The sequence below is a fragment of the Mastacembelus armatus genome, chromosome 14 (genome assembly GCF_900324485.2).
Source record: "Mastacembelus armatus chromosome 14, fMasArm1.2, whole genome shotgun sequence".
NCBI lineage: Eukaryota > Metazoa > Chordata > Actinopteri > Synbranchiformes > Mastacembelidae > Mastacembelus > Mastacembelus armatus.
The window spans coordinates 4,904,938-4,923,055 of NC_046646.1; the positions used below are offsets into that span (position 1 = coordinate 4,904,938).

At 40.6% G+C, this 18,118-nt stretch overlaps 1 protein-coding gene across 1 annotated transcript in view; it reads right to left on the bottom strand.

The window, feature by feature from the left end:
- pcp4a (Purkinje cell protein 4a) overlaps positions 1-10,270 on the bottom strand; it is a 38,394-nt gene extending 28,124 nt beyond the window's left edge. Inside the window, exon 1 of the mRNA XM_026328946.1 lies at positions 10,188-10,270. Within this exon, the coding sequence (XP_026184731.1) occupies positions 10,188-10,196 (9 nt within the window). The 5' untranslated portion in view covers positions 10,197-10,270. The remainder of the gene's footprint in view (positions 1-10,187) is intronic.
- Positions 10,271-18,118: the final 7,848 nt, after the last annotated feature.

The following is an 18,118-nucleotide window of genomic DNA, read 5'->3' on the forward strand; positions in this document are numbered from 1 at the left end:
TTCAAGCCTGTCTAACTGACATAAAGGCTTGGATGACCAGTAACTTTTTACTTTTAAACTCGGAGAAAACAGAAGTCATTATATTTGGGCCTAAAAATCTCAGAAATAACTTTTCTAAAATTATAGCTACTCTAGATGGCATAGCCCTGGCCTCCAGCACTACTGTAAAAAACCTTGGAGTTATTTTTGACCAGGACATGTCCTTTAACTCACACATAAAACAAATTTCTAGAACTGCATTCTTTCACCTGCGCAACATTTCCAAAATTAGGAACATCCTGTCTCAAAATGATGCAGAAAAACTAGTCCATGCGTTTGTTTCCTCAAGGCTAGATTACTGTAACTCATTACTATCTGGATGTCCTAATATCTTAATAAAAAGCCTCCAATTAATCCAGAATGCCGCAGCCAGAGTCCTGACAGGAACTAGCAAGAGAGATCATATTTCTCCTATATTGGCTTCTCTTCATTGGCTCCCTGTAAAATATAGAATAGAATTTAAAATCCTTCTTCTCACATACAAATCCCTTCATAATCAAGCTCCTTCATACCTTAAAGACCTCATAGTACCATATTATCCCTATAGACCACTTCGCTCTCAGAGTGCAGGCCTACTTGTGGTTCCCAGAGTTCTCAAAAGCAGAATGGGAGGCAGAGCCTTTAGCTATCAAGCTCCTCTCCTGTGGAACCAGCTCTCAGCCTGGGTTCAGGAGGCAGACACTCTCTGTACTTTTAAGGCTAGACTTAAAAGCTTCCTCTTTGACAAAGCATATAGTTAGGGCTGGCTTCAGGCAACCCTGAACCATCCCTTAGTTAGTTATGCTGCTATAGGCCTAGACTGCCCGAGGACCATCGGTGCACTGAGCTCCCCTACCCTAACCCCCCCCCCCCCCCCCTCTCTCCCACCTCATGTATATTCCACCATTGAATGTTACTAACCTTGTGCTCTCTCTCTCCCCTAGTTTGTGCTCTCTCCCTCCCTCTCTCTCTCTCTCTCTCTCTCTGTACCTTCTGCAGGTGTCCCTGGTCCTGGAGCTGTTTATCGCTGATGTGCAGTTACTGGCCCCACCAACTTGCAGTGTCTATTTGTTGTTTATTGTTGCTGTTCTTTTCTCTCTGCTCTATCCACTCACCCCAACCGGTCGAGGCAGATGGCCGCCCAAACTGAGCCTGGTTCTGCTGGAGGTTTTTTTCTTCCGTTAAAGGGAGTTTTTTCCTCTCCACTGTCGCCAAGTGCTTGCTCATAAGGGAATTGTTGGGTTTTTAGTTTTAGTTTTTGTAAAGTGCCTTGAGATGATTTGTATTGTGATTTGGCGCTATACAAATAAAATTGAATTGAATTGAATTGAATTAAATATGAAGTACATGAAGTGTTTTTCATAAGCAGTCACATCACTAGTGAAAGACACATCAGTAGAGGACCCACAACAGTAAATGAATATATCAGTAGTCATATGAGGTTGTCATTCAGACAGTTTTCAGTTCAGTGGTACATTCATTCTGTTCAAGCTGTTATGTTTAGTTCAGCAGAAAACTAGCCTATAGTGCAATACAAGGACTGGACATATGGTTAATAGCTTGGTAGCTTGGTTTTCATTATAGAGTTATGAGTTTATGATTATTTCTGACTCTCCTTCATTTAATAGATTTTTAAGGCGGTTGTTCAGTGACAATGGTTCCTCCATGATTTGTCGTTAGACAACTCTGATGGGAATGCAATTAGTTTTATACAAATTTCAGATCTGAACCAAATTTCATCTGAATCTGGAGCAAGCATGGCATTTGTCTCTATTCCCGTATGCAGGAGACAGTAGGAGCTTGGACAATGGACTGCAATAATCATAGTCACACTGCTAATGATGATTTCCCCTACTTTGTATGTGCCACATATGGCTCTGTCTGCCATACTTGAACATATTATTGTTCAAAGCTTGGTAAGCACTAGAATTTATTTAACTTTTATGGTTTTGTAAAACACTGGAGTCTCATGCCCAGAATGTACCCCACTAGAATTAAATATTTTGAGTACCTGCCCTTTGCCCTTTTGGTTTAAATTTAAATATAGTAAAGGTCAGAGTGACTGTTGGATTTAACTAGTTAATTTACTTTCATTACATTTTTCTCTTTCTTTTTCTGTGTAATCTTTAAAACACAAACAGTGTTACTTCACCTCTTACTGGTGTACAGGGTATCCATTCAAATGAATTTTGTTATTTAGTATTAGTAAAGGTTCAAATTTGCATTCACACAGGTTTATTAGTAGCTTCACGTATTGTTCTTATCACTGTTTCTTTATGTGATGCTTGTGTGTTTTTCCTCTTGATTGAGTTTAGAAAATACAACAATGGCATGAAGGGTTGGCATGGACATAGAGGGAATGGGCAAAAATTACCCTCTCAGTGTGGGGGTGGCACTATTTTTGGCTCTTATGGCAGCCCAGGCTTCCCAGAGAGACTCCATGATGCACTCAGGATCTATTAACAATTTAACTAGGAGACAGCAAAACTAGGTCACAGACAACTCATCCCAGCGCCCTTTCAGCTTCTAAGCAGCGTCCCCACCAACCGACTGGAAACAGGGCTGACAGCATGGAAGCTGACACTGCTGAGGACTGATTGACTGAACAAGCAGTGTGATGCCACAATGGTGGACTATGCAGCACATTGTGCTTAATATTCCTTTTCTTTTAAGATTAACAACAGCTTTTGGATATTTTAGATTTTTGATGATGTAACATACTGTAGAGGACACAGATATTTAAAGCACAAGTTTAAAATACAACTTACTTTATAAGTCACCTAGAACATTTGCTAAAGCAACACTAAGGATGTATTCATATCGACTGTAGCTCTGCATGAAAAAATAGCTCTTTCATGCATTTGTGGAGGCAGTCCAGTGGCACAGCGGGGTGCCAGCGCTGGAGGGAACTTTTTTTTTCTTTTTCAAGACAACAAAGAGTATTAAGAAATTGTAACTATGCTAAACATTGCCACAGCACGACATGACGACATCATCCAGCAAAGTGTTGCACTCATATGCAAAAATACCTTCCTGGGTGATTACTTTGGAACTTGAACTCTATACTTCTATTCGTTATTTCATGATTGTCTTGACAAAAGATAAAATACTGCAGATGCTGCTGTGATAAGCAATTACATGTCTGACAGAATTATAAATATTTTAGCAGCTGATGAGTCTTTAAACACATTAACACACCAACCGGTCGAGGTAGATAGTCGCCCGAACTGAGCCCAGTTCTGCTGGAGGTATTTTCTTCCATTAAAGGGAGTTTTTCCTCTCCACTGTCACCAAGTGCTGTTCATAAGGGATTTGTTGGGTTTTTTTGTTTTTTTGTAAAGTGCCTTGAGATGATTTGTATTGTGATTTGGCGCTATACAGATAAAATTGAATTGAATTGAATTGAATTAAGCTGTGTTGCAACTAAAGTTTGTGACTGTATTGCTTTACCAGTATTTTAAATGTGCCCCAATGCCAATGCAGATTTAATACTGTTTTTGGTCTGAATAGCAGGTCTACAGCCCTCATTTTGGCTCTGAGAGGCTGTATCTAAATGCTAAGATGCCTGCAGTGACATTACTAGAAGCTAACAGCAAATCAAGATGAAGCTTTGGTACCATGTTTGCCATCTTAGTTTATCATGTTAGCATGCAAACATAAGTCACCAGCAAACTCAAAGTACAGCTGAGGCTATACTAAATGTCATTAGTTACTGGTGCTAGAAAAGTCTGGTCACACCTGCACACTGATTACAAAGCCAGAATTTTTTAAATATGCTGTTTCGATTCGATCTGGATCTTTGTCAGGTCAAATACAAAATGTTGTAAGATTCACTGCCACATCCTAATACATCTCATATTCTGTTTTACATATATTTTAATCTACTGGTGACCTGTCCAGGGTGTACCCCTGCCTTCCACCCGAGAGAGAGCTGGGATAGGCTCCAGCACATCCCCGTGACCCTGAGCCAGGAAAAGCGGGTATAGAAGATGGATGGATGGATGGATATATTTTAATCTTTAAGGTGTGTGCAACTGACATTATAAAAGTGTTATGTGCATACTATGTCATGTGCATAATTTGCCTGTCCTGACTTTTGGATATACAATTGCATTTTTTGTAATCTTTTTTGTAATGTTACCTTGTATTTTGTACTTTACATTGTGACTTTTTGTTTCATTATATTTATATATGTTTAATATTTTCAACTAAATCTATGCATGATGGTTGGAGATCTTTCTTAGAGACAGAGTATATGTAATTTCTATTGAGACTTTTTTGTCAGCTCTAAGTGAATACTCTGTGATTCCCTATTGATTTTAACCTTATACCGCCTTTGATTTTCAGAGGCCATTGGTTGTTGGGAATATATTAAGGTGCGGCTATGGATTTCACAACACTGAGTTTAACAACAATTTGTGACCTGATGAAGATCCAGATGTGTTCAAAACATTGTCATATTTAATAAAATAAAAGCCTTTGAGACAGTGTCATCCAAGTCATCCAATAGATAATGCAAAAACATAGGCTGCATTTATAAAGCTTACAGTTTAGTCACCTGGACAGAGCAGAAGCAACAGTGGTGCCAGTGCAACTCAACTCCAGCACAGTGTCAGCTGTGTCAGGTCTCCTTTCATGGAGGCCGCCATGTTGCTCCACCATGTTTTCAACCTTCAGTTGTGATGATGAAGACTTGGAATTAAGTTTCTTGTCCTTGTTTTCTGGTATGGACAACCTTGCTCAGTTTCCATCTGTAGCTGTGAAGGTACTACTTTGATCTAATACATGCCAATACAATAGTGAAAGTTATGACATCCAATGCAGATGAATTACCTGCAGTTGAGGAAAATATTTATAAGTAACGTTTGAATGTGTGCTAGACGTTTATGTTGCAGTGAAATAATAAAGACTGAATTTAGACTTCGGCATCACTGCCTGTATGGGATCATATGCGTCTATCATTCGGATATGGTTGCATAACAGCTGTGGTTCAGGGAGATAGAGCAGGTTGTCCTGGTGCCTCTTCCATTGGTGTATGGCTGCCTAAACAATTGTGTGTGCCAGCGTTTGTGGTTGAGTGCATGTGTTTGTGTGCACAAATGGGTGAATGGGAAATACTGTAAAGTGCTTTGAGTGCACTTCAGTGTAGAAAAGCACTATATATGACAAAGACCATAGATTTTGCAATTATACTTGTGTGAAAACTAAAGGTGCAGTGTGTAAAATGCGAAAGATGTGAGCTGCATCGAGTGGTCAGATTGCTGTTGCCACTTATCTAGACCCAGTGTTTGGTTTGTACCTTCTGAGCCACTGTAAAAACATGGTGGAGCAACATGGCAGCCTCCATGAAAGGAGACCTGCTCCCTATGTAGATTTAAAGGCTCATTCTAAGATTAAGAAAATGCAACAGCTGGTATTTCCCAGTGATTACACACTAATGTCAACATATTTATAAATACTATATTCCATTTCTGCTGATAGATCACTCTGAATATTACACATTGAACCTTTAATGTTTAGACTACGAAAACCTAGAAGAAGGCAGGAAATGGAAATCAGCACGTTTTGTGAAAACAACAGGTAACACAAGCAGAAAAATACTCCAGAATCAAATGTTTACATTTTTGTACTTCGGCAGCAAGTCTCTTTCTTCTGGCTGCTCCATTTTGTCATTTGAATGTGCATTTGTCTTTTCATGCCTTCCAGCCAGAAGTCAGATTAACCAATGGGCATGCAGGACAATGCGTGTGTAAGATGCAGGAGGTGTGTGTCTGCGACCATCAGTGAACTATGCTTACCAATTCACCCCTTCTTTGCGAAGGTACATGTTAAGGACTACCCACGGTTGTGAACAACTTTAAATTATCCTTTAGACAGAAAAGGTAGAATATGAAAACTGACTTAATTCCTTATTCTCCTCAATGCTGCTGTGTTCACTAACTAAAGTGAGTCAGTTATATCTCAGGCTTCAGTTTAATTGGTAGCATTAATCTTGAAAGTATTTGTGTTGCAGTAGAGAATTGGGAATAACGGGGACTCCTGGGGGTGACAAATATAATTGAAACTCTAGTGACTGATAAAGGTATCATCATTCCTGCTGCCTGTCTCTAACGGGGAGAATTGCAACTGTTAAAATATTGTACTAATGCCTATTATTTATAACAATTTAAATGCTTAACTGGTCATTTTGTTTGGTGTAGTATATTTAGAGGGTGGTTGGTCATGTGATCCTCTTCGTAGTATGTGTAGGCCCTTCCACTGTATATTAGCAGACAGATCAACTTATTTTCACTGTACTGGGGTGCAGATAGAAATCAAGGCAATATACAGTAAAAGCCAAAACATCTTCATTGTCATTGTTGCTGTTGTTGTTTTATAATTTGCAGTTTGTTTTGGTTTTGCAGTGAAATATCCCTTTTAAGCCCAACAGATCTGTTATATCCTGCTGCAGTTTCATTCAATCACCTAAACATGTACAACAGCATCAGTAAAAGTAAAAGGAAGGTACATTTGCCTTCCAGCTGGAGTTGTTCAAGTAAAACTAATAGCATAGCAGCATGTGTTTACCAAAGAACGTTAGTGTGCATTAGACAGCATTTGGGCCACCCAGCAGCATATGTTAAATTGCACACAATATTCCTTTGCTCTCATTCAAAAAGCAATTGTAAACATATTGAAGGCTTAAAAGGCTCAAAAGTGGGAGTAGGCAATGTTTTCAGTTGACCATCTACAGCATTTAACTGGCATTAGAGCCAGCTCACCTTCCATCATGTATCCCCCCAAAGCCCCTATTGAATTTAAAAATTTAGCCAATGTTTCTGTCTAGTTACAGTTTGAGGGCAGTGCTGTGACTGACTGAGTGGCATAGCAAACCATTTCCGTGGCAAAAATAGCATTGCATTGGATTCTCAAAAGACAAAATTAATGGATATGATTCAATTGTGTTCAGGGACTCTGCATCATGTGGTGTTCATGTTAGATCTATGCTCTAATTAGGTAGCTGGTGACTTCATTGTTTGTGGCAGCTACAAGCAATCACATGAGGAGACAGGTGAGGTAGTGAGGCAAAGCCTGGATCAGTGTAGGAGTACTTTGCTGAGATTTTTTTAGGATTCCTAATCCTTTTTTTGCATGTATTCCTGTAATAATTACTGAGTGTATGGTAGAGTACATCATCTACTAGGGACACATGGATGATACAGGGTATGTTTTTATCACTTCAGAAGTAGACTGATTTTTTCCTTTACAGTTACTCTAAGGTATGTAATATTGCAGATTGGGTCAGGTGGTGGTCTCAAGTGTATAATGAAAGACTATGTGAATGTTAACACATTTCCCTCTGTGAGATTATATGCAATTCCCCTGAGAAATACATATCAAGAGCTTCCTGTTAAACACTTTTTTGAGGTTCTGTAATAATGCTACTGTAGCACCGATCCTGTTTTGGTAGTTTAAGTATAATCTGCTCTGTTTTGACCATTCACATGCCCCTCCTTGCTCTCAGATATTTCTTTCTGCAAAGCATAGCAGTAAACATGCCAGGATTAGCCAGGAGGCTGAGTTACAGCCAGTGGAGGCATCACCTACAATGCCTGGTAACAGTTTAGATGGATTACAGATTATTTCAATGTAATCTCAGTTCATTGTTTAAAGCAGGATTAGGGTCAGGCAACATGCCTCATGACAAATCACAAAAAATGGTAGATTAAAATGTGTTTATATTTCTGGTCAGTAAGTCAACTTGCTTCAAATCATATTCGAGCATTTCCTCCAGAGTTGCAGGGGCTTGAGTCCCAGGGGTTTTTTTTTTCTAATCACCACTTTAGTTTGGATCTCAATCACTCTATCAGTCTTAAGTCAGCAAAAGAAAGTTTAAAGGAAAACCCCGTCCCAAACACATTTGCCCGTGTCAGCTTGCTGTCTTTTTTACATCAGCAACTTTTAACACTCTCATCTAATCTATTTAATAAAAAAAAGGCTCATCCACTTTGGATGATGAAACAAATGTCTTTGCCAAGCAGCCACCATAGCCACCACTCTTACTGTAATTAAAATATGGGTAGGTGAACACAACAAGAGACCACTTAAATATTGATGCATTGATTAAAGGACAGGCTGTCAATAAAACACCATATTATCTTTAACACTGCTTCTAAAAATCTTTCAGTGATTGCATTTTCAAAGAGATTTTATACACAAAGTAATTAATTGTCATAAAATTACTTTACATTGTGAAGTCCAGTCAAAATGTGCAAAATCTAATGTCAAGCAGCACTTAAGCACAGTGTGCTGCAGTTAACGTGCAGCAGAATAACAGCTGGAGTTATCCACTAAAAGCTTTCATATGCTACAGAATTTGACACCAAAATATGCTTTGTCAGTTAAATGAATGAAATGGAAAATTATACATGCATACATTAGTGAACGTTAAGGGGTAATTGCTCTTCATTACAACTTAGTCTCACGTTCATAGTTTTGGCCTTCCTGTTGATTATGATTGTACATGGCAATTTTATATGTCAACACATTAATTGTTGACCTCTGGAAATGTGTCAAATTGCCCCAGTGAAATCAGAGTAGGCAACATGGACAACATCCATCACAGCCTCCACACCATCTTCCTGGATATCCTTTATGGCCTCATTCTTCACATTAATCATGGGATAATGTAACTATTAATTTGACAATGATATGAATTTTTAATATACTACCAGTTTTAATATATTTTCAATCATGGCAGTGCACTCTGGCTGTCAAGCGGTTTGGATTTAGTGAGGAGTTGTAATGCAGTTACAGTGAAACAATTTATGGTCCTTATGTTAGCGTTTATCAATAATATACTGGTTTAAGGCCCAATGTGAGTGGAAATTAAGGAAAATTTCCCTCTTTTGTCTAGAAAATAGCCAGGACATAGTGATTTAATAAACAATGTGTGCTAGTGGTGAAAGTGCCAATCATCTTGATAAGCAGAATAACTGTGTGAGGCTGAAGAAAATAAAGGTAAGGATAAACAGTAGAGTGTGTACACAGATGGAGTCTGCTATTGATTTTCATTTAATTATTCATTCAGAGCAGCAGATTTCTGTCTTGGTGTTGACTGCAGTGTACTGTACTGTGTAGGCTCATGAATCTATCACTAACACAAGATACAAGTGAGTTTTCCTAGGTGTAGTCACTCTAAGCAGAACACAAAAGAAGCCTGCACTGACTGTCCCATGTATGTGCCACTGTACAAAAATCCAAAAGATCTGTGAAAAAACATTGTTAATGACAGAAGTATGGTGTTCATGGTGGTATAAATGTGGGAGCACTGATCAAGAGGTCATATCTCATCATGAAACATTTAGCAGTTTGTTTTATTGCACATTTCTCCTGCAGCTACTGTAGGTTTTGATGCTTCAGTGGTGGCCCACCTGCTGCAGCTACAGCCACAGGCTGCTCAACATACACAGGACACAGAACAGGAATAGAATTATATGCTTTTAGTCAGTCCATGTCCTCTGGGTCAAGTCATGATAAGGTTTTATTGGAGCCTGGGCTTCCCCCGAGGACTCCCTGAGAATGCTTTATTTGTCTTAGTTAGCAACAATCCTTGAATAATTCAGTGGCCATAGGACGCACTCTTTGGCTTCCTTTCTAATGTCTCCTCTGACATTATCAGAAACTCATCACCTCGCTCTCTCAACGCAGCTCTAGTTTAAAATGTCAAAATCAACACATCTTATTAGTATCATGGACTGCCTCTCACATTCACCTGCTATTTGCCATTTGAGGTTTGAAAGATTTGATGCTCAGATGTGTTCACATCTTTTCACACTCCCTCTATATCATCATCATCATGTGTATGCTGGCCAGTCAGCATTTCAGCTGCACACAGGAAAAATCATGTGCGGGGAAAAAAACTTATATATATATATATATATATGTATATTATTAACATTAACATTGTTATTATTGTTGTTGTTATTTGGCCATCTGCAACCATGAAAAGTAGACTAGACTAAGGCGTTAAGACTCGCAAAGAGCGCGACGTTTAGAAGCGGATTAAACCGATACTGCACTGTTCTATTAACTTTACAGCAAGTCCAGAAAAGGAAGATTTGTTTAAAGCGGCCGCCGCGGTGCTGCAGGATGGGTCAGAGAAGGTGTTTGGAGCCTGTGGCACCTACCTCACTCATGTCTGCGCTGTGCGTGTCTTTGCGTGGATCCTGGTTATCTGTGAAGCCCACCGGCCAGTGGAGTGAAGGTGCAGTCCTCTCCAACGCGCCGCGCTCTCACACAGCCGCTGCTTTTATAGCGGGGGCAGCCCCGCTCCCCTCAACACGTTTCCATGAAACCAATAGGCACGGGTGTCCTCGCCTTCAGCTCCACACTGAAGACCAACCTTCACATCTTCAATAATCTGCCTCAGGTTGGGCTCACTTTCAGTTTGCTGTCAACGGGATTTACTCGGGGGGTGAAAATGGGATTAGAAGGGAAGAAATAGGCTCCATCCCCATGCAGAGTAATGAAGATATATACACATGTATGTAATGAAAAGAAACACACATGAAATACACTACCACAGTCTTTGGTTACATATTTTAGTATGAAACCCTGAGGCACACGATGTCTTGCTGTTTCTGGACACGGTCTGCATCACCTTTAAACAGTATTACATGCTGTAGTGGGTATCAGGGCAGGACTGGCCATCTGGCAGACCGGGCACTTTCCCGCTGTGCCGACATACCCAGGGCCGTCGCTAGTAGTCTGGGCCAAAATGTCCAGTCCAGCCCTGGTGGGTATGTGTAGGGTCGTGTAATACTAAGTGAAAGGAAATGGATCTAAATTAAGGACAGATATGAATCATAAAATAACTAGATATAGATGAGACAGTAGACTCACAGTATTGTCAGTGTTGTATTTTTAAATATTGTTGGGTTGCAATGAGTAAGGCATAGTATAAGCAACATTTAATGTTTTGGCTGGTTGTGATGGTGATCATGAAGTGTGCTGGGAGCAGGTTGATGCTGAGGGGATGCTTTGTTGCAGCAGACCCAGGGAGGCTTAGGATTCCTGCAACTTTGGAGCAGATTTATTGCCCAGTATGGCCAAGAGTTAAAACATGAGCAAGAAGCACAAGAAAAGCTTCCAAACAGCTGAGATGTCAGGTCCATTCCCTAATCCACTCCAATAAAATTTGTCTAGAATTATTATGCTCAAATCCAGAGAACTACTCACCACACAACAACAATGCAGAGGTATTTTATTTTAGGAGCTGTATTTATTGAAAAAAAGTTACTCAAAGAGCTCTTTTTAGGGAAGAACGGATGCAAAATGACATACTTTTTTTTTAAAAGTCAGTAATTTGTGGGCATTACTGAAAGTAAACCAAAGCTCCTCATCTTCATTTAACCACTGGCTGCCCCTCTCTATCTGACTGGATTAAACAGTTTGTTGTTGCTGCTATGAGGGCATGAGTTGTGTCCCAGTTTGAAGGAATGAGTTAAATAATTTGGTGGTTATTTATTTATGTGTACAAACAAACCATCAAAATCTAGAACGTGCTTGAAAGTGCAGCACCCTAAATTAGCAACAGAAATGTTCTGCAAGTGTTTTTCTCCAGATAAAGATTCGGAGTATATTTGACTGTCATTACCAATATCCAATGTAGTTCTCTTTAAATGTTTCTATTGGTGTAGCAAAAGGCACTCATATTTTTCCATGTGTGCTAGTGGACTGTCATTAATCATGCTGAGTTTGGCTGTGAATCAGAGCACAGTCATAGCCCTCAGCTGCTTAGAAATCCAGCAGAGCCAGTGTCTCAAAGGATCCATGTTTTGGGACTAATTGATCTCCAGTCAGTCCAGGAATTGATTTATTTGAATTGCCCATAGACACAGGATCTAATCACCTGCTTGAATTAAACCTCTACTCTTAAGCACTGCATGGGGAAAGTAAACATAGGAGCTTGCATCATCATTATAGAAATTAATGACTAAGCTATGTCCATTTATCATGTTAAGTTTTTCACCTGATACATATTACACAGCCCCACAGCTTAGTCTCTAATTAGTATTTAACTAAGAACAATATTAACAAGAGCAATATTTCCTTTAATGGTAAACTTAGACTTAATGTCTCAGTTTGCTGTATGAGTTTGCAATGGAGGCTGTGATGTTGCAGCACAGTACAGCAGGGAATGCAGGGAATACATTCAGAGTATCCTGTATACTCAGTTCCCACTGATAAAAAACAACTGTAAGATTTTTTTTTGCCATTTGACAAAAGCATGTACAAAGATAGACATAGTGTATTATTCTATTTTGAGCTCCTGAAGATCTTTTTGTGTTTTGCAGTTTATCACTTAGAATTGTCTGACCTTGATTTTTAAATCAACTTGTCTTGTCTTGTCATGGGGCCATGAAGATTTATGACAGCATGGCCTGATAACCCACTCTTTGGGGCCACATGTCAGCGCAATCTGGATAGGGGGTTTCTATATGAAGGTTCGCCAGTTTCTTCGTACATTGTTACTGTCATTTTTACATCCATCCATCCATCTTCTTCCGCTTATCCAGGGCTGGGTCGTGGAGCCAGTAGCCTAAGCAGGGATGCCCAGACTTCCTTTTCCCTGGTCACTTCCTCAAGCTCATCAGGGGGGACACCGAGGCGTTCCCAGGCCAGCCAAATACCATAGTCCCTCCAGCGTGTCTTGGGTCTCTTCCTGGTGGGACATGCCCTGAACACCCCCCCCCCCCCCCGGCAGGCGTCCAGGAGGCATCCGGTATAGATGCCCGAGCCACCTCAGCTGATCTGTGGAGGAACAGCGGCTCTACTCCGAGCTCCTCACCCTATCTCTAAGGGAGTGCCCAGCTACCCTGCATAGGAAGCTAATTTTTGGCCGCTTGTATAATAGTCGGAATGTAGATTGACCGGTTAATAGAGAGTTGAGCCTTTCAGCTCAGCACGGACCGGTACATCGACTGCATTGCTTCTGCCGATGCACCAATTCGTCTGTCAATCTCACGCTGCGTCCTTCCGTCACTCATGAACAAGATCCCAAGATACTTAAACTCCTTCACCTGAGGCAGGATCTCTCCCCTGACCTGGAGATGGCAGGCCACCTTTTTCCAGTTGAGAACCATGACCTCGGACTTGGAGAGGCTGATTCTCATCCCAGCTGCTTCACACTCGGTTGCAAACCATCCCAGTGCATGCTGAAGGTCCTGGCTAGATGAAGCCAACAGGATAACATCATCTGCAAAAAGCAGGGATGACATCCTGTGGTCCCTTAACTGGACTCCCTCCAACCCCTGGCTGCGCCTAGAAATTCTGTCCATAATTCTGCCGGCAATGCGAACCAAGCTCCTGCTCTGGTTTGTACAGAGACCGGATAGGCCTTAACAAAGAGCCCCGCACACCATACTCCCATAGCACCTCCCACAGAATGTCGCGAGGACGTGGTTGAATGCCTTCTCCAAGTCCACAAAACACGTAAACTGGTTGGGCAAACTCCCATGAACCCTTGAGCACCCTGAAGAGGGTATAGAGCTGGTCCATTGTTCCTCCTGGATCCGAGGTTCTACCATCGGCCGGATCCTCATCTCCAGCACCTAGGCATAGACCTTCCCAGGGTGGCTGAGGAGTGTGATCCCTCTATAGCTGGAACACTGGTCCCCCTTCTTAAAAAGAGGGACCACCACCCCGGTCTGCCAATCCAGGGGTACTGTCCCTAGTCGCCAACGTGATGTTGCACAGGTGTGTCAACCATGACAGCCCAACAACATCCAGAGACTTGAGATACTCAGGGCGGATCTCATCCCTGGGCAAAGCCTGAAAAGGCGACGTGGGGCCGCCCTTCTGTGGGTCCACCACCTGCAGGAGGATCCATAAGGGGCTGGTGCTTTGTGGATCGGGTAGTGGTTGAAGGCAGGGACCTCGACAACCCGATCCTTGGACACTGAAACTGGCTCTAAGGACATTTTTGCATCAAGTTCAATATCATAGCTATAATATCTGCTGCCTAAAAATGTCACGGTCCTCTCTGTCTTGCTGTTTTTGCTGCTAGTACTTCAGTGTTTAGCCTACAAGCATTAGTTGTTTATGGAAAATGGTGTTTTATGCTGTTGAGAAAGATCTTGTTCCAAGGCTGTTTTTTAGTTGTTAGTGTAGTCACAAAAGGTAACAAGTTTTTGTTTGGGACAGAACCTGAAAATTCTAGTCTCACTTTGGAAAACAAAAAAACAAAGTTAGAGACTAGCTGGGGAACATACAGCTATATCATTTTAGGCTAATATCAGCCCTGCATGAAAAAAGCAGAACAAGACCAGACTGACAAGGCAAGGGTTTTAGTAAAATGATTTTATATCATGGGTAGTGTATTACCGATGTTTGCAATGAGAGACAAAATAATTGCTGTTGTGTTTGTAAAATCCTTTGCCATAAACTGTTGGTTGGTTTGATAAGTTTTCAGACTTGTTACTTCTTACACTTGCAATTAATTTGCATAGGTTCTGGTGTAAAGAACCAGAAATCTTGGTTGGTGGAGATCAGAAACAGTGTGGATATTGGAGTCATATTTATTAGATGGCCTGAAACATTATTCAAAATGGATGCTAATATTACTCTGTATCTGTTTGGTCTGTGTTTATCACAGACTACCTCTGTAGTTCTGTACAGTATGTATTTAGCCTGGTGATCAGACTGAAATGTTCTCACAGAGCTAAATATCAGAGGTGTAGGCAGAACCTCAGAAGTCTTGAACCAGGCTGACCTCTATTTTGACTATTTGGTGCTGCACTGTGAATACACATCTGCACACGGAGTCATTATTGCTGTTGGTGATGACAGGGCTGCCTTAAACTGCTCAGAGATTTTAGTTTACAGTCCATTGATTGAAGTCTTCAAGCAAAAGTGAAGATGAAACAAATGTTGTTAATCCATCCCACCTGTGCTTTCATTATGGCTATGGCATACCGCAGTATCAGCTATGAAACATTCCACTGGCAAGACAAGTTTATTTCAATCAGCACAGTTTATATACAGTGGTTTTATTCCTGATTTCTTATTTTTTTGCAAAGATAACACAAGTAAACACATCATGAAGTTTTTAAATTAAGGTTTTTATTATTAAAGGAAAACAAAATCCAAAACTACATGGCCCTGTGTGAAAAAGTGTTTGCTCCCTAAACCTAATAACTGGTTGGGCCACCCTTAGCAGCAACAACTGCAATCAAGCGCTTGTGATAACTTGCAATGAGTCTGTTACAGCACTGTGGAGGAATTTTGGTCCACTCATCTTTGCAGAATTGTTGTAAATCAGCCACATTGGAGGGGTTTCGAGCATGAACCACCTTTTTAAGGTCATGCCACAGCATCTCAATCGGATTCAGGTCAGGACTTTGACTAGGCCTCTCCAAAGTCTTCATTTTGTTTTTCTTCAGCCACTCAGAGGTGGACTTGCTGGTGTGTTTTGGATCATTGTCCTGCTGCAGAACCCAAGTTTGCTTCAGCTTGAGGTCACGAACAGATGGCTGGACATTCTGCTTCAGGATTTTTTGGTAGACAGCAGAATTCATGGTTCCATTTATCACAGCAAGTCTTCCAGGTCCTGAAGCAACAAAACAGCCCCAGACCATCACACTACCACCACCATATTTTACTGTTGGTATGATGTTCTTTTTCTGAAATGTGGTGTTACTTTTACACCAGACGTAATGGGACATACACCTTCCAAAAAGTTCAACTTTTGTCTCATCAGTCCAGAGTATTTTCTCAAAAGTCTTGGAGATCATTAAGATGTTTTCTGGCAAAACTGCGACGAGCCTTTATGTTGTTTTTGCTCAGCAGTGGTTTTCGTCTTGGAACTCTGCCATGCAGACCATTTTTGCCCAGTCTCTTTCTTATGGTGGAGTCATGAACCATCACCTTAACTGAGGCAAGTGAGGCCTGCAGTTCTTTGGATGTTGTTGTGGGGTCTTTTGTGACCTCTTGGATGAGTCGTCAATGCGCTCTTGGGGTAATTTTGGTCGGCCGGCCACTCCTGGGAAGGTTCTCCATTGTTCCATGTTTTCACCATTTGTAGATAATGGCTCTCACTGTGGTTTGCTGCAGTTCCAAAGCTTTAGAAATGGCTTCATAACCTTTTACAGACCGATAGATCTTAATTACTTTCTTTCTCATTTGTTTTTGAATTTCTTTGGAGCTCAGCATGATGTCTAGCTTTTGAGGATCTTTTGGTCTACTTCACTTTGTCAGGCAGGTCCTATTTAAATGATTTCTTGATTGTGAACAGGTGTGGCAGTAATCAGGCCTGGGTGTGGCTAGAGGAGTTGAACTCAGGTGTGATAAAGTTAGCACAGTTATGTTTTAACAGGAGGGCAAACACCTTTTCACACAGGACCATGTAGTTTTGGATTTTGTTTTCCCTTAATAATAAAAACCTTCATTTAAAAACTGCATGATGTGTTTACTTGTGTTATCTTTAACTAACATTTAAATTTGTTTGATGATCTGAAACAAAGTGTGACAAACATACTAAAAAATAAGAAATCAGGAAGGGGCCAACACTTTTTCACACCACTGTATATGTATGAAATGGCTCACTTATCTTCTTGATAGTAAATGACAAACACCACTGTATGTTTTCAACATGATGTCTTGTCTGAAATCAAAAAGTAGTAGGCTTTCTAGGGAATACTGGAGAGGGAGTACATGAGGATGTACCCATGAAGTGCCTTGCAGTTGGAGAGCATATTGACTTTTTCAGGCATCAAATCTGCAAACTCTTTCTAATGTCTAAACCTACTCTGCCTCCATGTCCTTAAGACCTATTGACAATCTGACAAAGTGAGCACGCAGTTGTGTTCTTCCTTTGCAAGCTGAGTTGCAGGGTTATCCATTACTAAATGGATGCCAAGTACCCCCTCTTTTGCCTCTCTCCTTCTCCTTTAGGAGGATTATAATATTACTGAGTAATAGCTGCTACCTCAAGGCCTGCTATTTTTAGTATTGTTTCTCCAAGGAATCATGTTCAAAACGTGCAATGTTTTGATCAGTGTTCTTACTGTAAGGCAGGGTCTAAATCAGTCACATTTTCATTACTACATCACAGCCATATGCAGTACATTTCAAAACACTACTAACATTAATTGTAAGGACTTTGCATTGACTTATATTTACCAGTGCTCCCCTGCAATTAACACTGCCTGACACAACTCCTTGAGCGAACTAAGAGCATCTCAATAGCAACTTGAATTAACTTGCACAGTGACATTTCCTATAAATCACTACAAAGCATTTTAAAAGTGGTACTGCTGCTTTTATTTCCAAAAATCATCAATAGCAGCCAAAATTTTACTGTTTAAACCAGTTTGTCAATTTACAACATTTCCATTATGCTTTTCCAGCAGGAGGCATGCATGTCATCCCAGTTCCCTGCACAGAGCCAATCTGATGATTGAAATCTGCTATAAGAGCTTAAATTGTTAGACACTCATGTAACCGTAAAACTGCTTAGGGAAGAGCCCTAAAAGCTGGTATGACTTGAAAGCCGCACTATATATGGCTCATCAATAATCACTATCAGAGCTCTGTTCATTAATTTTATTGGTTCTATTCATTAACTCTTTCAGCCGTTGACAGCTTGCTGCTTAAGTGATTAGCTATATTTAGCAGAGCCAACAGAGTCCCGTTTCTTTGCACAAAACATGAGCAAATTACAAAGCTGTAAATTGCAGTCATTATATAAACAGGCCAAAAATAAGCTACAGATGTCTCCTCACAGAAAACCTGAGCAGCCAACTGAAATAACATCAAACAACATAGTCCCATTATAGAGAAAATAAACCATAAGACAGAGGAGGATTTTCTTTCATATTTATGCCATCTATGACATGTAAATTAGGTTAAATGGAAGAAAGTATTGCTGGCACTAATGTGCTTTCCAATATGGAAACATAAATGCTGAAGGTAATTGAATACAGTGTTGAGTTTTCCAGACCTAGAGGGTTCTTTCAGCAGGCTGTAAGAGTAGATCTTCACTCTGTCAAGACACTCAGAAAAACATCGGCAGACAGACGCAGCAGCACTCTGCTGTGCATCTCTATAATAATTTGTT